Genomic DNA, 25,148 nt, shown 5'->3' with positions numbered 1-25,148 from the left:
GACACGGTGGCCAATTAGTGTCTGCTGCAGGCACTGCCAATTATGCCCGCTGGATGGCGCACAGCCGACCAGTGAACCGAGGAGTTTAGAATCTCGGCGCTGGGATTAACTAAACATCATCATTCTCGTAACAATGTATTAATTACACGTGTACACTCTGGGATGGATGGATGATTTTTAAAGTCTTTTCTTATCCCTCTGTCCACATTCATGAACGATCAGTGAGTCTGCTGTATCGTGAGATTCACTGAGGAGGTTATTTATTTATTTTTTTTTAGTTTGTTTTATTCCTTCGGGACTTACTGCGACCCTGACCAGAAAGAAGTGATCAGTGGAAATGAATGAATGAATGAATTTTGGAGATGGACTGTTATCAAAGTTCCAAGACATTCTCCCCCCCCAAAAAAAACATGAATTAATATTCCGAGATCTGCAGTCGCTTCTTTCTATTCAAGCTTAAGCTAAATCAGGCGAATCATTTATGTCAAGACGTAACGTTATGCATGATAGTGTCCCTGTTGATCATTTAAACGACCACTCGCTGCAGCTACTTACATGCATTACAGTCTGTAGAGCCTCCACGCCCTCGGTGTGCAGGATCGGGGTCGGGTTTCTGACCCACACTCGCGCTCTGTGCTGCTGCCGCTGTGTGAGCGAGATCCGCCTCACCGATCTCAATCCGAACGAACCTCCAGCTGTGGGTCATCCAAAAGCACGAATCTAATAATGACGTGTTCACGAGCAGCTCTGGTTTATCATCATATGTTCTCCTTCCAATCCTGAGAAATATTTAATCTGGCTCAACCAACTCATCATACCCCTGCCTGCATATTCCAAATAAATCATTTAGAAATAGTAATTCATGTTAATAAATCAGTGATAGATTGGTTTGCTTCTCAGCTGGACCGGTCGTTCTGTTTGGGAATCCTTAATAATTTTCGCCTTATTGTTTTTGTATTAGCTTTAATCCTGGTCAGCTTAATAAAACAAATATTGTTTTCTTTTTTTAATTTATTCTAGTGAATCAGCCTTATTATCTGGCTTGGCACTTTCTCTGATCTGCCAGGTTGTAATCATTGTTAAAGTGAAAATACAACATTGTTTTTTGGATGATGCTTTTATTGGATGAACTTTGCTCACTGAAGAACTTCAGAACACAGTCAGGAACACGCAGAATGAGAAGGAAAGCGAACGCAGCATTACGAACACGGCATCTGACTCTCTGAATGCCGGCCCGAGTCGTCCGGTCGGACGTCGTGATCAGTGATGCTGGTACTCTACTGCATGGCTCATTTTTTAGCATGTAAAGCACTGGTGGTTCATGTACCACACAATAAACAATAGCAGATATTTAGCCTCTTATTTTCCTTCCCGCGGTTCAGGATCCTCTCACGGGGAGTTTCTCCGTCGCCCATCGTTCACGCCGGACGGTGGAACGTTTAATTCTACATGTGTGTCGTGTCGTGTGAGACGAGGACGAGGATGCACCTTTAATAATTCTTCTTCTTTATTTGTTTAGTTTTATTTCTGAAGTGCACTCGTGATTTTGCAGAGCACTGTATTAAATTTATTAAGCGCCATTTAATAATGGGTTTGCAGAAATGGATGCAAAAGAAGTGTTATTTATATTTTTCCTTGAGGAAAAACATCTCTGAAAGCTGTACATACTTGTAATGTTTTTCTTTTTCTCCTCGATTGTGGTCTCCCTTGTATAGTTCACTGTTTGTTTTTGGGCATTAGCAAAGAGCCTTGAGAAACAATCTTATGAAAGGGATGCATTGTTAATAAAATATGATATGTTAATTACATGGACTCGTCTTCTTTTTCTCCTCAGTTTTATAAAATATAATTAATAAATCATTTTTATGGTCGATGGAATGTTGAAACACTTTTCAATTGATTAATCGATTATTAGCACCAACATTGGCATTGGTAGCTCAACAGACTGGTATTTAAAAGGTCATTGTTTCAGGTTTCGCCGCCACCAGGTTGACATTCAACATCTCCCACCACCAAATCATCAATCGTATTCAGACGCCTTGACATTTTAAACATATCGTTGCCATTTTTACCCATCAATGTGCTGGTGTGTTGGTGTGTGTTGTGCTGCTATGAGTGGATCAGACACAGCAGCGCTGCTGGAGTTTTTAAATACTGTGTCCACTCACTGTCCACTCTATTAGACACTCCTACCTAGTCGGTCCACCTTGTAGATGTAAAGTCAGAGACGATCGCTCATCTATTGTTGCTGTTTGAGTCGGTCATCTTCTAGACCTTCATCGGTGGTCACAGGACGCTGCCCACGGGGCGCTGTTGGCTGGATATTTTAGGTTGGTGGATGATTCTCAGTCCAGCATTGACAGTGCGGTGTTTAAAAACTCCAGCAGCGCTGCTGTGTCTGATCCACTCATACCAGCACAACACACACTAACACACATGATCCACCACCTAAATAATACCTGCTCTGTGGGGGTCCTGACCATTGAAGAACAGCATGAAAGGGGACTAACAAAGCATGTAGAGAAACAGATAGACTACAGTCAGTAATTGTAGAACTACAAAGTGCTCCTATATGGTAAGTGGAGCTGATGAAATGGACTGTGTGTAGAAACAAGGAGGTGGTTTTAATGTTATGGCTGAAGGTCTGAATACTTTCAGAATCACTCACTACCTCACATCCCAACACCAGATCTTTATTTTACTTTTTATTTATTCACCCTCTGACTTACTGACTCACTTTCATTTTCTTAGTTTGTTCTGTTTTGTTTCTTTTTCCTAAACTTCACATTTCTCATTTTATAGAAATAAATATAAATATTGGATCTTTATTCAGTTTGCTCAGCTGTACTTTTCATTTCTTTTTTCTCTTCAATTTTCTATTACTTTTTATTCAAACCACACACCCACCCACACACACACACACACACACACACACACTGTGTGTGAGTTACATAAACACGTCTGTAGGTTTTGTGAGTGTTTCTAAGGAAAAACGCCTCCAGATTCCAGTACGAACCTCCTCCTCTGTGTCACTCCCAGTTTGCTCTGGAGACATTTCTATTCTCCTCCCACTACATTTCTCCTCCGTTCACACTTGATTGAGTTCTGATCAGCCCGACACATTTCCTCCTCATCATCTCCTGGTACTTTCTGTTTCCATCATGATCAGAATTGAGTGTCGGTGAGAATCTGGCTGAAGAGGAACAGCAGCAGCGTTCAGAGAGGTAAGGAAGCGGTTTTAATTTAACCTAAATGTATGTTTTATTGGTCATATCAAGCCTGTAAATCATGTTTAAGTTACTGTGAGGTTGGAATTTTTTTTATGGAGTAACATTAAAGCTTTTAATATACAGTATTTGTGGACCCTAAAACAGCCGGACCTTCCACCGCCCAATGGAACTTTTCACTTCTTAACAGCTTAATTTTAAAGGTCTGATAAAAGAGGAAATAATTAAAAATCACCTCAGAATTCATTATTAAATAAACAGCCATGAATTCTAGCTGAATTCTGTTTATTTCTTTATAATTCTGTATTTACTGTACAGTATTCTGTATTGCTGAGGTGAAGTTTTATGCTTGTAGACATTCGCCTTATAAACGAAACTTCTTTCCTTCCTCTCGTTTTCGGTCAATAAACACCCAAAAGTGAATAAAACAGCCTGAACTTGCTCTACAGTTAACAAAGAACAAATCCTAATTGAATATATATGTTAAAAAGTCCTCTGTTTATTCATAATTAACTCAATTGCGCAAAAGCGTTTTAAGGGAGCGTCTAAAAAGTGCATGAAGCGAACAACTGAATAAAACGCATTACTACTTACTACACCTGGATTACACCTGTACACCTGCAGTAGTTGTGGGCAGCAAGAAGGGCCTGTGTTCGATTCCTTGGCCGGACGGTCAGGGTCCTTTCTCTGTGGTGTTTACATGTTCTCCCTGCGTCCGTGTGGGTTTCCTCGGGGTGCTCCGGTTTCCTCCCACAGTCCAAAGACGTGCAAGTGAGGGGAATTGGAGATACAAAATTGTCCATGACTGTGTTCGATATAACCTTATGAACTGATGAATCTTGTGTAATGAGTAACTATCGTTCCTGTCATGAATGTAACCAAAGTGTAAAACATGACGTTAAAATCCTAATAAACAAACAAAACCCCACAGCAAGAAGGACCTGTGTTTGATTCCTTCAAGGCGGTCAGGGTCCTTTCTCTGTGTTGGTTGCATGTTCTCTTTACGTCCATGTGGGTTTCCTCCTGGTGCTCCGTTTTCCTCCAACAAGTCTGTGTAACATTAAGTCAGGTTAATTGGAATGACCAGTGTGTGTGTGTGTGTGCGTTCTGTGATGGACTGGTGACCTGTCTGAGGTGTTTCCTACCTACCTTTTGCACTATGAATCAGATCTACCACGACCCTGACCAGGATAAACTTCTGGTAAAGCAGATAATGAGTTAATGAATGTAGGACTTACCTAACCATGTGTACTTCTTACTTCTTCTGTACTACAGTACAGGTACAGTAATACATCAAAATGTAGTAAATACCTCAATTACTCAAATGGAGAAGTGTAACTTCTAATATTACTGTATAAACAGTTTCTGTAGACTTTCATCCACCTCTTTATATTGGTCAGGGTCGTGGTGGGTCCGATTCCACCAGCAAATACTGGGTGAGAGGCAGGAACACCCTGAAAGGGCACCAGTCCATCACAGGGCTTCAGTCATTCCCAGTCATATCTGTGTGGACGCCTGGATGGCCGATAGCATTTCAGAGGTGGTGCGCTGGTGTAATATAGCTGCTGCTATAATTGTTCATATTAATTCAGTATCACTTTAGTATTAAACTTTTAGTATTGTGGGTCATATAATGATTTGTAATATCATAACCAGATGTTGAGGGATTAATAAGGCAGGAAGGAGGGATTTGGAACTGAGCTCGACCTGCTGTATCTAAAACTAAAAATACCACCGTGACCCTGACCAGGATGAAGCCGTGTGGAAAAACAAAAACACCTTGTGTTTAGTCGTCACTAATTTATTTACGATTGCTCCTACTGATAACATTTTCGTGTCCTGTTGGTTTGCACATGCGGTTTGCTTGTAGTTGTGTGCATGAAAGCAGCGTGGGTTGCCAGATCCTGTCAGCATTTAAGCTTAAACCACATGAAGAGATCTTAAGAAGATAAGAAACAAGGTTGATTATCCGGTTCTAGTCAGTTTTTTGAAAGATGTCGTAAGGCGAGTGTGGACAAAAGGATTTATTTAGCTTTTTCTAACTGAGAGGAGAGTAGGGGTGGAGCACTGCTTCACTGTTTACTGTTCTGATTTTTGGTACTCCAGATTAATCAGACCCTGATGATCAGAGATTTCTTCTCTGGTATCAGCATGTCATCAGTATGTATGTAGGTCCTAAGACTCCTATGACTGTCCTACGAGCCTTAAGATAGGGTGACCATATTTTGGTTTTCAAACAAGACAAGAGGACACTTGGTGGGATGGCAGCATGGGCCAGACAGACACCTTCACTGAAAGTTTAAAGAAACTACAGTGGCCTGCTTGACCAACATCAGAGCCCAGCCATACAAATACTGTCATCTTTTGACTGAATGGGCACAAATTCCCACAGACGTACTTCAACGTCTTGTGAGAAGCCTTCTTAGAAGAGTGGATGTCATTCCAGCTGAAAAGGGCAGCTGTAGCATAGTGGTTAAGGTAACCAGAAGGGTGCCGGTTCAAGCCCCACCTCTGCCAGGTTGCCACTGCTGGGCCCTTCAGCAAGGCCCTTAACCCTTAACTGCTTAAAGTGTATACTGTCACAGAACTGCATAAAAGCATCTGCTAAATGCCAAAATGTAAATGTGAAATGTAAATGCTAAGGTTGGTGGCACCATGGCAATGTGTATACAGTAGGGTTTAAATATTTGGGTAATAGTATGTAGCTTAGCAGTTAAGATACTGGACTAATAATCAAAAGGTTGCTGGTTCAAGCCCCACCACTGCCAGGTTGCTACTGTTTTAAACCTCAGTTGCTTAGACAAAATACTATCACAGATGATCACATATGTGGGATGTCCAACAAGCTCACGGTCAAGTGTCCAAATACTTTTGGCCATATAGTGTATAGTGTAGGTGTAGGAAAGATAAACCTGGCAACCCAGGTTGAACTCCAGCAGGAAACCGAGATCCCTCAGACTGTGGGAAAGTGTGACTGGTGGGGTGGGTGAACTCGCTGTGTTATTAACCTCGTTGTGTTTATGCAGATCATCATTACTCATGAGCTGTTCAGCCGCGGGCGAGTCACCCGTCTGAGGCTCCCGGTCATGGCACTCGTGTACGTCTGGCTTTTGGGTTTGGTGCTGTCAATGCTGGTGGTGCCAGGACAGCAGCGTGGTGAGTCAGGAGCTTTATTTTCATGATTAAATACCTGCACTACACACTGTATGGACAAAAGTACTGGGACGCCCCTTCTAACTTTTCAATTTAGGAGTTTTAGCCACAACAGTTACTAACAGGTGTAATAAATCAGTTATATCAAGGAAATGATGTGCTTACATATTTGCGGCAACAGTTTAGGGAAGGCCCTATCCTGTTCCAGCACGACTGTTTAAAGAAACAGCGTCTCAACAGCTTGGGAATGAACTGGAACATCAACTGGTGCTTTCTTGACCAACAACAGTGCCCAGCCATAGAAACCGACAAATCCGACAAGTTTATGGTCAGGTGTCCAAATAATTCGATCACCTCTGTTATTTCACATTAATAACTGAAACATAATGTGACACATTTTGTACGTCATTATTTTATTATATTATTCAAGGAACAAAGTTGGGCGGCACGGTGGCTTAGTCGGTATCACTGTTGCCTCACAGCAAGAAGGTCCTGGGTTCGATCCCCAGGTGGGACGGTCCAGGTCCTTTCTGTGTGGAGTTTGCATGTTCTCCCTGTGTCTGCGTGGGATTTCTCTGGGTGCTCTGGTTTCCTCCCACAGTCCAAAAACATGCAGCCAGGCTAATTGGAGACACTGAATTGTCCTATAGGTCCCAAGCCCGGATAAATAGGGAGGCGTAAAAACTGTGCCAAATCAATAATGCACATCACGATCCGCCGGCGACCCCTAACGGGAGCAGCCGAGGAAATGGAATAGATTCAAGGAACAAAGTTGTGCAACCCCCAAACTACCCTTGTGCAAATCATAGGCAAGGCAAGGCAAGTTTATTTGTATAGCACCTTTCATACACAGTGGCAATTCAAAGTGCTTTACATAAGGAAAAATTAAAAGCAGTAAAACATTCCTGAGATCTAGATCCTCAGAAAGACTTCCTGTAAACATTTAGTTACAATTAAGACAACATGAAGTTCAAACAAGAGAGATAAAAATTAAGAACACGAAAAATTTAAAGAAAATATTGTAAAATATACCTAAAAACTAAAAGAAATATGGTAAAATGAGGGTAATAGCAAAAATTTCATGCTCAATCATAGGCACAAGAAAAAAGAAAAGTTTTTAACCTGGATTTAAAGATTTCTACATTTGAGGAACATCTAATATCTCCTGGCAGTCTGTCCCAGTTCTATGCAGCCCAACGGCTAAATGCTGCTTCACCATGTTTAGTTTAAACTCTGGGCTCGACTAGCTGACCTGAGTCCATGGATCTAAGAGATCTACTGGGTTTATATTCTCTAAACATTTCTGAGATGTATTCTGGGAAATCATAGAATGAACCAAACAGACTCCGCCACGACAGAGAGCCTCAGCACGTACAGACAGCCACACTACGCTCTCCGTATTCCTCCTCCCCTCAGGTTGGCGTCTTGACCAGACAGTAGGGAAGGATATTATACCCGTGGGAAGCTGTGTCTGATGAGCATCCAGCCCGGCCGGGTTCGAGTTTCAGTGGTCGTGGGTTAGCATAATAAAATGTTGGATATTCATCCATTGTTCAATATTCACATCTGACGCCCGCGTGCCCATTGTAGGGGCTTTCGAAAGTGGACAGGGGTTAGCATGGGGCACTTGGGTTTGATGCGGTGTGTGTCGTGACACATTCACCTCACCACCCAGATTAAAATGATCTGCAGTTTGAGCGGAAACAGCTCTTCTGTTGGTCCATACCAGGCGCCAGGGTAGGAGGGAGGAGAAGTAATTGATCGGTCGTGTCTGAGAGACTGAGAGACACTTATAGTCTGAATTTTGCTCCATCTGATTTCCACCTTTTTGGACACTCAAAGAAGTTTTAAGGGGAAGAAGATTTTCATGTGATGATGATGTTAGCAGCGCTGCATCAGTGGCTACGAGCTCAACCAAAAACATTTTGCTGACGGCGTTAAAAAGTTGGTACGCCGCTGGAAAAATGCATCGGAAGGCGACGATGTAGAAAAGTGATAGAGTTTGGTTTTGAAATTCTTAATAAATAGAATGAAAATATTTATATTATTAATGGAATCATGTTTTACAGCAGAGCGACTTGCTGTGCCAGAGATCCTGCGTGTATACACAGAAGACAGCGACGATCTCGGCTCCTGGACGATGCGTGTTGAATGGAGAGACGGTTCCACCGACAGCGACGGACCACAGAAGGTCACGCACGACGTGCAGATCTTTCACACCGAGCAGATGAGACTGGTTCACAACGTAAGTGCTCGTTTGTATACGATCGATCACTACAGACGATCATTTTAACATGTTTGCTGTGCCGAGAAAAGAGTTGCGTGTGGTTCGGTGTAGTTCAGGGGTGTCAAACTCATTTTCACCAAGGGCCACATCAGCATTATGTTGGGATTATTTGTAAATATTTCTCAGCATCACTTGTTGGAAAACCACCTCAGTTAAACACTGATGTAGAAACACTGACATCTAGTGGCGGAATGTGGTCACTTTACAGGTCACAAAATCGGCATGCATTGTGGGAGATGCAGTTTATGTAGGATTGTACGGTGTATTTTAAGACGATCATACGTCTTTTAAGCTCTCGCGGGCCACATAAAATGACGTGGCGGGCCGGATTTGGCCAGCGGACCTTGAGTTTGACACTTGTGGTGTAGTTAATAAACATTTATTTACATTTTCTGCATTTAGCAGACGCTTTTATTCAAAGCGACTTACAGTACTGTGACAGTATACAGCCTACGCATTTGAGGGCCAACAGTGGCAGCCTGGTAGTGGTCGGTCTTGAACCAATGACCTTTCGATTACTAGTCCAGTACCTTAACCAGTAGGCTACAGTTGCCCTGATTTATAAGATCTCAAGCTATCAAGTTTGAATCCAAGTTCTGCTATCAGCCGAACAGCCGGGCTCCTACACACAAACAAGATTGGGGGGACATGGGGGCGTTTCTTGATCAACAAAGAGCTAATCAATGACATGGTGGGGCGAAGCTGAGGTGATTAATGACAGGCCAACCCGAAGTGATTTATTTATTCAGCTTGTGCCACAGTTACATGCCAACAACTGGGCGTTTTCTCATCAAACTTTACCTTGTTCAGTAATTCATGCCAGTCTATATTATCATCATACTCTGCCTAATCAATCCCACAGTGCACAGGGAGAACATGCAGATCCTCTCACACACAGAACCCAGGTCCCCCGGACTCACCACGCCCTCACCATGCTGTTAGACCCCCAGTAAAATAAAAAGAGGTTCTAGATGATTGTGTCTGCTCTTTTCTCACTCTGTACAAACATGTTGAAATGATTGTCTGTGGTAATCAGATATTTTACATGATAGAAATAAAGCTAAATAAATGTGACATGCTGGTTTCTGTGTGTGACGTCTGTATTAGGAGACGATAGAAGTGTTCGAGACGAACCTGTATCAGTGGAACTGGACTTCACCCATACCTCTCCAGTGTACGTCCCATTCGGTCCGACTGCGCCTCAGAGACGGCGCTCTCACCGGAGCCTGGTCGGATCTGTACCGTCTCGATGGTGTGTATTTATTTACACATTCATTTATTTCTGTTTCCTCCTCACCCTTATGTATACAGCGATACCTTGTAACTCAACGTCAGTCGGTTCTGGGAGTGGCGTCAAGTTTAAAAGACGTCGAGTTTCAGGGTATTTTTAATTATAAGGATGTTTGGGAAACCTGTTGATGCGTCCATGGTGTCGTGGAGCTGCATATATTTTAGGCTCATGTAAAATAATGAGGTTGTTTTTGACACTTATACACTGAAAATAACACAAATATAATATAAACACACTGAAATACAATTAAAAACAGGTAAATACAATAAAAGCTGCACTTTAGCTTTACTTTTTTATTGTTTCCTTATGCTTCTTAATCGTGGAGATGCTTGATCTTGGAATACCGTGAATATTCCGTTCACTACCGGGCGCAAAATCACTTTTGCGCTGCTGTGCCGTTATTTCCTATGAAGTGTGATGGTGGTGCACAAAACTTAACGTGACTTATTGTAGTAAAACAGCGAGTGAGGAATTTCATTAGTGGATAAACACAGATACACGTGGAGCTGTAACACTGGATCTGATGGTTATTCCACACAATGCAGATTCAGCTCATATTTACACTTTGATGACGTTTTACTGCACCAGTGGGTAGAGCTTCTGGCTGGTCTAAAGGTTGTGAGTCAGAATCCCAGCTCTGCCATGCAGCCACAGTTGGGTCCCTAAACAAGGCGCTGAAGATTAGCCATGTTTGTACAATGGGTCAAGAGATTCCAGGAATGTTTCCATCAAAAATCCCCCCAAGAAATCAGTAAGCTGGAGCTGTTCTGTGAGAGGTCAGAGGAGACCTGCCAGACTGGTTCGGGCAGGAAGGAAAGCTAATAAAAACATCTCAGACCGTACACCCTGTCAGACCTTGAGCTGGACAGCAGGCAGGAAACCACATCCGGTTACATGGCAGTTAAGCCAGAAAAAAACAGGACAGAACAGAACAGGCCCATTCCGGCTTCCCGAAAACCCATTGTGGGCCTCGGCCACCCACCCATCCAAAAAAATAGCCAATCACGTCTATACGTAGATGCAAAGCCAGCCAGTAACATTTACCGCTGCGCCAACCGAGTGCTCCTGCTAATAGTGTTGCCTTAATTTACATTCATCTAATAGTTTTTTTTCTCTACAGGAAGTGACAGAAATGTCACAGAAAATCAGATTTATCCTCAAAATCACATGGCTCTGGCTACTGAAGGAATCGTGTTCTGCTGTATCTTAAAGCCAGAGCGGGTCCAGAACTTCACTTCATCAATTTTTACAATCAAGATCAGCAACCAGACGTACGTTACGAGGCCCGTCCGATATCATGAGCCGTCTCCGGAGTACGGATTTGATATAATCTGCGATCAAACAGGCGCCACGTTCTTCACCGGCTGTGAGTATAAAAATGTGACTGATGTTAAGATGCTTTTTAGTGGAAAGTTGTCATATTTTAAAGTGCACTATATGATCAAAATGTACTACTGAGTCAACACATACACCGATCAGCCATAACATTAGAATCGACTTTGTAGTTCTACAATTACTGACTGTAGTCCATCTGTTTCTCTACATACTTTGTTAGCTTGCTTTCATGCTGTTCTTCAATGGTCAGGACCCCCACAGGACCACCACAGAGCAGGTATTATTTAGGTGGTGGATCATTCTCAGCACTGCAGTGACACTGACATGGTGGTGGTGTGTTAGTGTGTGTTGTGCTGGTATGAGTGGATCAGATACAGCAGAGCTGCTGGAGTTAATAAACACCTCACTGTCACTGCTGGACTGAGAATAGTCCACCAACCAAAAATATCCAGCCAACAGCGCCCCGTGGGCAGTGTCCTGTGACCACTGATGAAGGTCTAGATGATGATCGACTCAAACAGCAGCAATAGATGAGCGATCGTCTCTGACTTTACATCTACAAGGTGGACCGACTAGGTAGGAGTGTCTAATAGAGTGGACAGTGAGTGGACACGGTGTTTAAAAACTCCAGCAGTGCTGCTGTGTCTGATCCACTCATAGCAGCACAACACACACCAACACACCACCACCATGTCAGTGTCACTGCAGTGCTGAGAATGATCCACCACCGTAATAATACCTGCTCTGTGGTGGTCCTGTGGGGGTCCTGACCATTGAAGAACAGGGTGAAAGCAGGTTAACAAAGCATGTAGATAAACAGATGGACTACAGTCAGTAATTGTAGAACTACAAAGTTCTTCTATATGGTAAGTGGAGCTGATAAAATGGACAGTGAGTGTAGAAACCAGGAGGTGTAAATGTAAATAAAAAAACCCTGTTCTAATGGGAGCAGGCGACAGGGACCTTTTTAATTAATTTGCACTCTTGTTATCAGAACACGATACGTATTGAATTGTTATGCAGTGAATTCCTGCAGCACGGCGGAGTAAAAACGTAAACGTGACACTTAAATAAATATTTGTGTTGCAGATGCTCCAGATGTCACCAACCTCACATGTGAGACTCGAGATTTTCGGTCTGTCGAGTGTCACTGGAGAGTCAGACGACCGACCGGCATCGCAGAGGAAATAAAAGAAGTTAAATATTCTATTAATGGAAGGTAAGAAGCATCAAACGATTTGCAGAGTCGGGCATAATTCAGAACTGGGCAGTTTGAGGAAGCTGTACAGAGGTGATGCTGCCCACGTTGTGTCTGACTTTTAGCCTGGTACCTCCTACTAACTGCATTCTCTTTAAAGCTCACATAAACTATGTGCACAAAAGTATTGGGACACCACTTCTAATTGTTGATTTCATGTGTTTCAACCTGACAACTGATACTGAGTGTAATAAATCAATGATATAGAGACAGTTTAGGGAAGGCTCTTTCCTGATCCAGCACGACTCTATAAAGACATTAAGAATAGCTCGGTGTAAAGTAACTCCAGTGTCCTGCACACAGCCCCGACCTCGGTCCCACTAAACAGCTCTGGAATGAACTGGAACAAATGCTGTGATGTTTTGACTGAATGGGCACTAATTTATACAGGCATACACCGATTACAGTCCATTTTATCAGCTCCACATACCATATAGAAGCCCTTTGTAGTTCTACAATTACTGACTGTAGTCCATCTGTTTCTTTACATACTTTTTTAACCTGCTTTCAGCCTGTTCTTCAATGGTCAGGACTAGGGTTAGGCGATATTGCCGATTTTCATACCGTCATACCGTCTTCATAAAATACAGCGGTATACGGTATTACCGGGGAGGGGGGGGGGTGCGGACGTCTCTCTGTTAGTAATGGGTCGTTCGCGAGCGATCCGATGTTCTTTTAATTTTTGCGTCGTTCTTATTGGCTGTGATACACCCATTCTTCACATCAGTACGGGGAATTAATCAGTCATAATAAAAGCTGTTTATTGTCGGAATTCAAATCCGAAATCCGAGTATCGCGAAGAGTGAGCGCGACACAAACACACACACACACACACAGAGATAATATTATACTGTATAAACTTGCACAAGTGTGTTTTTTTTGCAAGTTCGGGCTTGTCAGTGAATGTGACCGTATTCGGTACACAGAGATATTATATTGACATGCCAGCGCGTTGTGCCCCCCCATCCCATGGTTTTGAATGGCAAGATACTAACTGTTAGCTTAGCAAGCAAAACTCGATGGAATCGCTGTCTAAGTAGCGCATTCGAATAACCTGCCTTATAATAAGTCATTGACTTATTAGAATCCTCTCTACTGAGGCAGCTGCCTATGTAGGCAGTAAGGGAGCAAGGCAGCTCACTAAGTGTTTGAACACACCCCATGTAGAGAACTCCCTAGCTTTTGTGTTATCGCCTCAAACAGTGAGCTCCTCCACAACCAATCAATGAGCTCCAACCACCTACAACTCCCGCCCCTCCCTTATTGTGGATGCGCGCAGGTCTTAAAGTCTCTGTTGTCAAGGTGGACCTTAAGCAGAAATTTGCCGCTTCATATTTTTTCAACATTTTTAAATACCGCGGTATACCGTAATACCGTCATACCGCCAACCCTAGTCAGGACCTCCACAGAGCAGGTATTATTTAGGTGGTGGATGATTCTCAGCACTGCAGTGACACTGACATGGTGGTGGTGTGTTAGTGTGTGTTGTGCTGGTATGAGTGGATAAGACACAGCAGCGCTGCTGGAGTTTTTATATACCGTGTCCACTCACTGTCCACTCTGTTAGACACTCCTACCTAGTCGGTCCACCTTGTAGATGTAAAGTCAGAGACGATCGCTCATCTATTGCTGCTGTTTGAGTCGGTCATCTTCTAGACCTTCATCAGTGGTCACAGGACGCTGCCCACGGGGCGCTGTTGGCTGGATATTTTTGGTTGGTGGACTATTCTCAGTCCATCACTGACAGTGAGGTGTTTAATAACTCCAGCAGTGCTGCTGAGTCTGATCCACTCATACCAGCACAACACACACTAACACACCACCACCATGTCAGTGTCACTGCAGTGCTGAGAATGATCCACCACCTAAATAATACCTGCTCTGTGGTGGTCCTGACCATTGAAGAACAGGGCTAACAAAGCACGCAGAGAAACAGATGGACTACAGTCAGTAATTGTAGAACTACAAAGTGCTTCTATATGGGAAGTGGAGCTGATAAAATGGACAGTGAGTGTAGAAACAAGGAGGTGGTCATAATGTTATGGTTGATCAGTGTACTTTAAAGTCTTGTGGGAAGCCTTTATAGATGAGCACATAGCGGTCAGTATATTTTATTACAATTTGTTTTTTAAATAGGACGTCCAGCAAGCTCATGGTGAGGTGTCCGAACACTTTTAACCATGTAGCTCAGTGGTCAAGGTACTGGACTAGTAATCAAAAGGTTGCCGGTTCAAGCCTCACAACTGCCAAGTTGCCACTGTTGGGCCTCTGAGCAAGGCTCTTAACCCACAATTGTTTGAATTGTGTTTTGTCATAACTAAGTCGCTTTGGATAAATCGATATCCATCAATAAAGTAATCAATCAATCAATCTAAAAAAACCAGAAAATGGGGGGTGGCTCTATATTAAAGGCCCTTGGTTTGGAATCGGTTGTCCACATACTTTTGGCCATGAAGTTGACCCGTACACTACAAAAACACTAATTATTATAAATGATTCTGAAAAACGATAGGGTGCATTTTTATTTGTTGGTTCTAGACTGGTCACTGTTTTTTTATCACCACAGTATCCGATCTGACCCCTCTTGATTTGCGCTGTTTAGGGACTGTCCAAACGACCGATGCATCCTGGACGACAGTATCGACGACGGTGTGATGAACTGGACCTTAAGTGCTGAAAATATTCTTGGAAAAATGATAATATTTGACAGAGCCGATCCCAAGCACAGGGGTAGGTATACAATTACTGAATGCACTGAATGTCACTTCCTGTGGAGGGTCTGGCCAGGATACACACAAAAATGCATGAACAGGCTCTCGGATGGCACAGCAGACTGAGTCCTGAGTCTTAATTTCGAGTCTCAGGGCTTGACAGACACAATATTCAGAGGAAGCGAAGGCAGGATGGGGTCCAACAGCGACTCTTGCTGTCTGGTGGAGGCTAAATACTTGTATTGTGAAGACTAACTCTCAGCATCTTTCTGCAGTACGGTTAAGAGCACCAGCGGATGCCCACACGGTTTTGATAAGCGCCAGGAACGCCACGCTTCAGTGGAAGTGGGACGGAAAAATAAACTCCAGGTTCTTGTCGATGATCTGCCAAGTGGAGCTTAACGAACGCATCATTAACGTAAGTTAAATCTATTATACTCATTGAAGCAATAATTTAGATTAAAAAAATTATATTAAAGGACCATTGCAGGGTGTTGGGGTGGCGAAGCGGTCTATAATGCTAGCCCACGACTGCTGAGATCAGTGGAGTTATTGCCTGGCCGGACGTCTACACAGTGGCGGTAGAGGATTGGATGAAGCTTTGTATTTTTTTTCCGGTGGAACCGGACCTGCTGTGACCCAAACCAGCATAAAAAGGTTAATAGGAATCAAGTGACCAAAAGTATTTGGACGTCTGACCATGTGCAAATCGTTTGATGGCCGTTTTCTTGTGGCTACACCAGCCTTCACTCTCTGTGAAAGCCTTTCTTCTAAGACAACAGTCCAAGGATACAAATCTGCAGAAACCCTGTTAGAACCAAAGTATTTTTATGCAAGAAATAAACAAGAGCTTTAGTAAGTACCTCCATAGAGAGAAATGGACGAATCTTCCTGATGTTGTAATGGAGGAACAACATCAAAGTTTCATACATTATCAGATGGTCTGATATGGGAGTCATCAAGAGAGATGGCCAGGTTTTGGGTTGGGGATTGATCTCCAGGGATATGTAACAGCTCTGTCTTGCTGGGATTGAGTTTTAGATGATGAGCTGACATCCATTGTGAGATGCGAGCTGAGACTTGTGTGTCTGAAGGAGGAAATGACAGAATGAGCTGAATATCATCTGCATAGGAGTGGTAAGAGAAGCTATGACCTTACCAAGAGAGCGGGTGTAGATAGTGAATAGAAGTGGGCCAAGTACGGAGCCCTGTGGAACACCAGTTGAGAGAGTGACACCGGGTAGGAGCGCCATTCCAGGTAGGAGGCCATCCAGTTAAACAAAATCAGAAGCAGGAGGATACGATAACTTATTAATTAGGATGGATGTCCATATACTTTTGGCCTGTAGTGTCTACAAAATGATTGTGTGTTTTTTCTGTAGGGAACCTTTAACGGCGTTGGACTGCAGTCAGCGGTGCTGAGAGATCTCCACCCGTTCACCAAGTACACAGCTCGAGTACGTTGTGCCTCTCGGGAACATTTTTATAAATGGGGAGACTGGAGCGACGCCGCCGGTTTCTCCACCTCAGAAGACGGTGAGCGCACGTAACACTCGCCATGTGTCCTGATCAGTCCAAAAAAATTCTTGTCCATTTTTAAGTCCTAAGAGTTTTGTTTCCGCTCAGTTTCAGAAGCCGTAGACCTGTGGGTGCAGGTCATGGGTGGACAGACATACGTCGTGTGGAAAGTAAGCTCTGTTATTGTAAAGCTGTCTGAGATCTAATACAGTATATCTATCAGACTATCAGAATTAAATGTTTTATTTTTGCTCTCTCTCTCTCTAACCTTTGCAGAGGCTAAACGCAAATCAGAGTCATGGGGTTATTACTGGTTATGAGCTGGTTTGGGGAAGTTCCAAGAAGCAAGAGCCCATCAACAAATCTTCAGATAAACTCTGCCACGAAATCGATCCAGCGAGTGCGGAACAGCATCGCGTTATCTCCGTATCAGCCAGGAACTCCGTCGGTGTCTCTCCTCCATCCAGCCTCGACGTCTCCAACCTGCAGTCAGGTGAACTGAATCTGTATGAATTTTCTTTGAAACTAAACCGGTCAGAACTTTCTGTGCAGAAATTAAACAGATGCACCAACAGGTTACAAACTGAAGGTGCTAAACATAGATGCGTTTTCAGTTCTGTTTAATATTATTAATATAATGCACCCAATATGCAGGACACTTTACTAAAGTAGAACGATACTGTTGCTAAAACACCACAAACTAATAAAAGAGGTGGTCAAAATAACAGAAACAAGCAAAGTAACAAATGAGAGACACAAAAACATCCACAGCCACAACAGAGAAGTTGAATAGAAAAGGGAAAGAGCAGAAATGAAAACTGGCTGTCGCAATATGTCGAGCGCCTGTAACAACCAAGTTCTCGGAAAATGAGTAAAGACAGGAAACCCAGAACAAACCGAGGATATTAATGCAAGATCAACACAGCGATCCACCAACTGGCGTAACCCAGGGTCAGCGTGGATCCAGACGTAGTGCTCGCTCCAGAACGGGCCGTTATGCCGCCTCTGGGGACGTCTTTTTTCCAGGGTGGCTTTCTGCAAAGGCATAAGAGGTAAGGTTGCTAACAGAGAAGCCAGCACCTCTTTGAGGATGAAACCGTGATAAATACAAATACAAGAAACACTCCCACCTGGAGCGTTAATGTTCAGCAACTAACTATCTGTGCCTCCATGCTTCCTTTACTGACCATGAACGGCAGGGCAGAAGGACATGATTCTGTAACCGTGAACCCCAAGCTTATCTCCAAGGCAGCTGGGCCCATTACACTATGTGAACATTTTTTCATTATTTACATACGTTACACCAGCACACACGTGCATTAATTCTTATTTGTTGAGTATTTGAGATGATCACACATGCTTTTCAATTTAAACTTGGCCTTTCTTAGTTCAGCCCTGTTGGTTGTTGCTGGTAATTTTACTTACTATTAACCCTTTATTCACAGATGCTGCTGTTAACATCAGTGCCGTCACAGCTCGTAACGGAGGTTTTGATTTGGTCTGGGAACTGAACCCCGTTTCCAGCTGCGGATACGTTGTGGACTGGTACCCCACCTACAGAGCGGAACCGTGTGCAATACAATGGAAACAGTTTCCTTCTGAAGTCTCCAAAGCCACTATTTACTCAGGTCAGTTACAACACGAGAGCATGTATGCATTATACATATGCACCAAAGGTATATGGACACCCACTGCTAACAGGCCAGTTATATGCATCACAACTTTGTTGTGAGTTCTAGAGTTCTGACCCCAACCCTATCAAACACCTTTGGGATGAACTGGACATAGATTGCAAGACAGGCCTTCTAGTCTAACATCAGTGCCTGACATTAGAAATGTTTTTTTACTTACTGGGCCATAATTCTCACAGGCACACTCCAAAATCTTGTGGAAAGCCATCCCAGAAGAGTAGAGGATGTTATACACTACATGGCTAAAAGTATTTGGACACCTGACCATGATCTTGCTGGACATCCCAGTTCAAATACAAATGTTATTAAAATAGACTGACCCTCTATGTGATCTTTTCAGCTGTAACAACAGTCAATCTTTTGAGAGGCTTCTCACAAAATGGCTTTGAAGTATGTCTAAGGGAATTTGTGCCCATTAAGTCAAAAGATGACAGCATTTGTATGTCTGAGCACCGATGTTTGGTCCTACAGGGTTTGTGTAAATAAATTGACTTTATTGGATCTATTTTTTGTTTTCTGACCACAGATTTTGAGAAGGGGGTGAGGTACACTCTCTCGGTCTATGCCTGCACTTCTGGAGTCCCACAGCTACTACAAAGGAGCGAAGGCTATGTGGAAGAGCAAGGTAAGCACTCAGCATTTCAGTTGTTCCCTTCTTCTTCTGCTCCCATTATTGGTCGCCACAGCAGATTATTCAGATTCATCTGCATACTTGATTTGGCACTTTTGACACGTTTTTACACCGGGTGCCCTTCCTAAATGAACCCTCCTATTTATCCGGGCTTAGGACCGGCACTTACGGTGCACTGATATGTGCCCTCCCAATGGCTATATGAAGTCTTGTTGTTTAGAGCACCAGTCCCAACATTTATGCACCAAAACCTGGATGGGACCTGAAGGAATTTGAGCATTCATTCATTCAGTGTCTGTTTTACCACCGCTTTATCCTGGTCAGGGTCACAGTGGATCTGAGTCATTGGTCGAAAGGCAGGAAACACCCTGGACAGGTCACAGGGCAAACACACACACATGTAGGGCTATTTTTAGTAGCTCCAATTAATCTGACTGTACGTCTTTGGAAATCGGAACATACCGAGGAAACCCACACTGACACAAGGAGAACATGCACAACTCCACACCCAGGACCTTCTTGCTTTGAGGTGACCATGCCGCCCGAATTTAAACCTGCTTTTTCACATAAAAACTCTAGTAAAAGCATTAAGCACTCCCTTAATTTAATAATGTCATTAATTTATTTATTTAAGTAATGACAGCCAGAGTCAAGAATTATTGGTACAGTTGGTGGAAACGGGTAAAAAAAACACCCTAGTGGTTAATTAGCACAATCTAACAAAGTAATCATTCTTATTAAATAATAAGACCAGGTCTCAATTATCCTACTATTTTCAATAAAACAGCACTGAATCATCTTCCTCAATGTTTGATTGGACGGGAAAATGCAATAAATGTGACTAAATCCTGAATCTCTTAAGATCTTGATGAGGTTTAGGTCAGAAGACTAGGTTATTCACAGCCAAAACGTCACTCTGCACTCATATAACCATTTTTCAGTGGATATGGATGCATGTTTTGAGTTGTTAATCCTGCTGAAAGATCCAACAATTACTTTTTTTATATATACAGTACAATAATTTATTAAGTACGTGCTTGTGTTTAATCGTTTTTTATTCTGCTTTTCAGTTTCATCAGGAGAAGTTCAGAATCTAAGAGTCGAGCAGCATGGCTCAGATATTTTACTTTCCTGGGATGATGTTTCTAAAGAACAGCACAGAGGCTTTATTAAGGGTTATAATGTCTCTTACAGTACCGTCAATGGAAATAAAACCTATGTTGTTTTACAAGGTGAGTTTAAGTCCTACAAATCTTAATTCCTGAACATTTGGGACAGTGTGAAATGCTTTTAGATTAAAACTGCATTGGTAAATACATGCTAATTCCAAAAGTGATGGCCACAACATTCAAAAACAGTTGGGACAGGATCATGTGATCATGTTTAACTTATGTTTAACACTGTGTTATATCACCTTCCTTTTAACAACACTTAAGAAACATTTCAGGACTGAAGAAGGGGCTTTGTTGTAATTGGCTTTGTTATACTGATCTACTTATTTTCAATAGAAAGCAGATCTGGTCTGCAGGCATGACAGACTAGTGTGCACTGATTTCTGACTTATATCAAATATTCCTGAGCTCATGTGGTTATATAAATCACTGAAGCATGCCGATTTTAACATGATATGTTAGTGGTAGCTCAGTGGTTAAGGTACTGGACTAGTAATCTAAAGGTCGCTGGTTCAAGCCCTATATTTGCCTATTTCTGTTGGGCTCCTGAGTAAGACCCATAACCCTCAATTGGTAGGATTGTATATGCTCATAATTGTAAGTCAATTTGGATAAAATAATGTATTTGTTCTGTTTTGTTGTTAATATATATATATATATATATATATATATATATATATATATATATATATATATATATATATACTTACCAGTGGCGGCTGTTGGTCTTTCAGAGAGGGGAAGCTCATTGTCGGCTTACATCATAAAATTTGTCAATTTATTTATACATAAATTCTGCCCTCCGTTCCTTTTTAAGAAAATGGCCTGAACTCGAACAAGGAAATGTTGAAATTATGTTAAACTGAAACAAATACTATGAGTGTGTTTTATTTACACAATGAACAATGGAAATGGTCAAGTAATTTCACCAAGCAAATACCAAGAAATGGGTTGCAGTTTGTCTTTCGACTTCACTCGCAAAATCCGCGATGGGACTGAAGCTCCCAGTGATTAAGTGATGGTGTAGATCTCAAAATAGCTGTCAATCAAAACGGGATTCAGCCTTTCGACTGATCCTCCAATCATCTTGCAGAAGCTCAGCGTCCAGACCCGCCCACAGCTCCATTCACCCCCAGAGACGCTCAGCGTCCGGGGGCGGGACAAAATCGTGGCATTTATCCAATGACCGGCGAGTTTCGATGAAAATGATAAAAACCCATTCCATGCAGCCCCATAGAAGTGAAGAGACGCTCAGCTTCTACGGGCAAATGCATTGACGCTACGGGAGTTAACAAAATCGAGTCAGTCGATTTGTGATAAGTAGCTGATTCTGAACGAACTCGTCTTCGAGATGAACGTGTTCTAACGCATTTGTAGTCAATGAAATGTTAACACAACTGTACATATTTGACCATTTAATTTTTGACATTTTAGGGGAAGCTGAGCTTCCCTTGCAGTCTTAGAGAAATCGCCACTGATACTTACACATGTTTAAAGCTGAAAATTGTGATACTGTGTTTCTCTAATTTAGACCCCAGCGTTCGACAATATACATTTAATCTTCCCCCTGATACCTACACATTTACAGTAAAGGCCTTCACGTCTGCTGGAGAGGGACCAGGAGCTGAGAATACACTGTCGATGGATCCACAGAGTATGTCTTGTACTTATTGTAATATATTCCACATGTAGTATAGAGATGGGTGGACAAAATAATGGAAACTTTCTACGTCTATCATATATGTAAATAAAGTCAACATATGTGTGTTACAAACAGTATATTTAAAAAAAAAAAACATACACTTACCACTGGGACAGTGCTAGCCTAAAGGTGAGCTGTGGGTTAACAACTAGAAGGTTGTGGGTTTGAATGCTGGCTTTGCCATGCAGCCACTGTTGGGCCCTTGAGCAAAGCTCTTAACCTTAAGGGGCCGTACAATAACTGACCCCTGCCTTCAAAGCTAGTATATACGGAAAATACTGTATATACAGAGGATTTTATTGTACCGTACAGGCGTATCTGTATATATTACATGTAAGGGTCTTCCATATGCCCTGGATTATCATAATCGTTAGCAAATTAATTCAGAAATGTTTAAATCATTCAGTCATGGGCAAGGAATCAGTGAATACAGTTTGTTACAGATGTTTGTACACTACAGATATCTCTATATAACTCTAAATCAGTCTTTGTGTATAAAGCTAACATGCCTGTTGAATAATGTATGCAAAATCAAATGTACATGTTTATATATGTTTTTTGTTTCGTCTTTTGCAGTTGAACAGATTATTATAATCATCATGGCTGTTATGGCTTTTACCGCCTGCATTCTCGCACTTGTTTACAGAAAGAGAAAATGGTACCCAGCTTTTTATTAATCTACAGCGGTACCTTAAAACTCAACGACAATTGGATCTGGGAGTGGCATTGAGTTTAAAAGACGTTGAGTTTTAAGATATTTTTTCCCATAAGGATGTTTGGGAAACCTGTTAATGCGTTCATGGTCCCGTGAAAGTGCATGTATTTTAGGCTCATGTAAAATAATGAGGTTGTTTTTTACACTTATACACTGAAAATAACAAAAATATAATATAAAAACACTAAAATATAATTAAAAACAGTTAAAACAGTCTTTATTGTTTTCTTATGCTTCTTAGTTAGTGGAGAGAACAAATAAGCAGTAATAATTAAGGAAGGTTACTGTTTCTATGTCGTTCTTTTAATACATTTAGTCACATTATTTTTTTTAATGATAAGTGTTTTAGACTATCTCAGTAAAGCTGATTCTTACAATTTCTTAGAAGCTCGAGCTGTAACACAAGTTTAAAAGTGAAACAGGAGAAAAATCCAGATAAACACAGATACATGTGGAGCTTTCAAAGTAAATTTGATGGTTATTCCACGCGAATGCAGATTCGTCTCATGTTTACATGCTGTTTTACTGTACTGAGCAAAGCAACAGTCGCACACACGTTGAGTTTAAGGGAAACGTCAAGTTTAAGGGTACAAATTTCTCGACGAAGTGCGTTGAGTTTCAAAGATTTTGAGTTTAGGGGACGTTGAGTTACAAGGTACCTCTGTATTTGTATTTCATAGACATGGACTGCTTAATAAAACTCTCTCTGTGTTCTAATGAATCCTACAGCTTGGAATCAGTGCTGTATCCTGATATTCCTAAACCCCATTTTTCAGAAGTGTGGCTCAAAAAAGTGAGTACTGAGTGCTGTTCTGTTTCAGTTTATTCTGCCTTCAGCTTTAGACTTACTGAATCAGTGTTCTAGAAGAGGATGAAAAACCCTTATAAAAAAACAGTGCACAGTTAATTCACTGTTATTTTCTATTAAAAGTACTATGGTATGCCCAGGTGGCGCAGTGGAATATTCCGCTAGCACCCCAGCGCCAAGATTCTGAACTTCTCGGTTCTAAACTCGGCGTTGCCACCGGTCGGCTGGACACCATCTAGCGGGCATAATTGGCAGTGCCTGCAGCAGATACTAATTGGCCACCGTATCTGTTAGGGTGGGACGACCAGACTATGTGTGGTTGGGTGGGTCTTCATACGCTGTGTAAGGACCCTAATTGGCGGAAGAGACGCCTGTGCAGAATGCAGGGGCGAGAAGAGGAGGGCTGTGCACGTGTGGGCAGTGACATGTTCTCCTCGGATGCAATCAGGTATCCCTCATCAGCGGAAGACAAATTGAGTGTGCTAAATTGGGAGGAAAATGGGGAGAAAATGCATTAAAAAATACAATGATATAAAATGTGTTTGACTCATATCTAGCATTTTAGCTCACGTCCTGTTTTTATTATTTTTATTCTTTTGCAGGGGCTTTCTAAGTGCCAGGTAATCGATAAGCTGTTACTTGCAGAAACTGAGGTGGTTAAGCAGAACAATCCAGAACCTCCACAGGTTATACTAGATCTACAGAGAGAACATGACGAAGCTCAGCTCCTCCAATATCCGAAATCCCAACATCCACCAACAGAATGTGAAGAAACCCAGACCATCTACTGTACAAAATCTGAGGATCCACCATTGCCTGAAGGCTATGACGAGGTCTACAAGCCTGAAACATTGGGGCCCATCACTGTTGACTTTTCCTACACAGAGGTTTCATGTCTGGGGATTCAGGACCCCACATATAATCTTACACTGACTGATTTGACTCTAACTCCTCCAGCTAATAACAATGTTGTGTTAGTACCAGGTTACCTGCCTCAAAAACAGAACATCTAAGTCACCACTTGATACTCCTGAAATAAACCTGAACACCACTGATAACTGGATTACCAATACATTTCACTACATTCCGACGAAATGCTGATCTGATTTACAATATCTGTGTCTGATTGTTCATTCTAAAGTATCTCAGTAAAGTTTAGCATTAATGACTGTAAATTATTTTTATACTACACGTATAAACACTACCTTCATGTATACTTTTTGTAGCTGCTGTTTTGTACATTTTTTATTACGTTGCAAATGTATATACTGTATAATAAATACAGTTAGAAATATTATCTGAATCTTGATTTCTCTCTACCAACTTTGTTATCTATAATTTGAAACAAATGTGTTTTTAATTCTAGTTATCATTGCTTTATTTTTACTTAAGATTTAGCTCATTCCTTGTGGCTTTGTTTAAGAACTTCACTGTTCCAAGATAATGTTTTGCTTTACATTACACTCATTAAACCTGTCATTAACTTACAACAAATCATCTAACTCTGCACCGCACCCGGTCTGCTACACTTACAAAATTCAACCACTTCTGTTTAGCCTATTTACTACACTTCCTGTGTATATTCACTTGAAATATACACTAATAATGTCCTTAACTTTGTATCTACATAAACAACAAAGCTTTATTTT

The 25,148-nt window shown here is 41.9% G+C and overlaps 1 protein-coding gene across 3 annotated transcripts; it reads left to right on the top strand.

The window, feature by feature from the left end:
• The first annotated feature begins 3,137 nt into the window (after positions 1–3,137).
• Positions 3,138–24,750, top strand: lifrb (LIF receptor subunit alpha b). Of its 3 annotated transcripts, none has more exons than XM_063011343.1 (18): positions 3,138–3,224; positions 6,254–6,383; positions 8,453–8,625; positions 9,775–9,919; positions 11,079–11,324; positions 12,383–12,512; positions 15,154–15,281; positions 15,538–15,680; positions 16,645–16,798; positions 16,889–16,950; positions 17,057–17,273; positions 18,226–18,408; positions 18,998–19,096; positions 20,173–20,334; positions 21,806–21,928; positions 22,553–22,634; positions 23,421–23,484; positions 24,102–24,750. In XM_063011343.1, exons 2-18 carry the CDS (start codon positions 6,314–6,316, stop codon positions 24,510–24,512), a joined length of 2,592 nt encoding a protein of 863 aa, XP_062867413.1. In that variant the 5' UTR covers positions 3,138–3,224; positions 6,254–6,313; the 3' UTR covers positions 24,513–24,750. The 3 variants fall into 3 exon arrangements, with proteins under 3 accessions (XP_062867413.1, XP_062867414.1, XP_062867412.1); XM_063011344.1 differs by having other exon boundaries at positions 8,450–8,625; positions 16,895–16,950; XM_063011342.1 differs by having other exon boundaries at positions 8,450–8,625.
• Positions 24,751–25,148: the final 398 nt, after the last annotated feature.

Source organism: Trichomycterus rosablanca, chromosome 16 (genome assembly GCF_030014385.1).
Source record: "Trichomycterus rosablanca isolate fTriRos1 chromosome 16, fTriRos1.hap1, whole genome shotgun sequence".
NCBI lineage: Eukaryota > Metazoa > Chordata > Actinopteri > Siluriformes > Trichomycteridae > Trichomycterus > Trichomycterus rosablanca.
The sequence above is the reverse complement of the archived record's forward strand: the minus strand, read 5'-3'. Positions and strand labels throughout refer to the sequence as shown.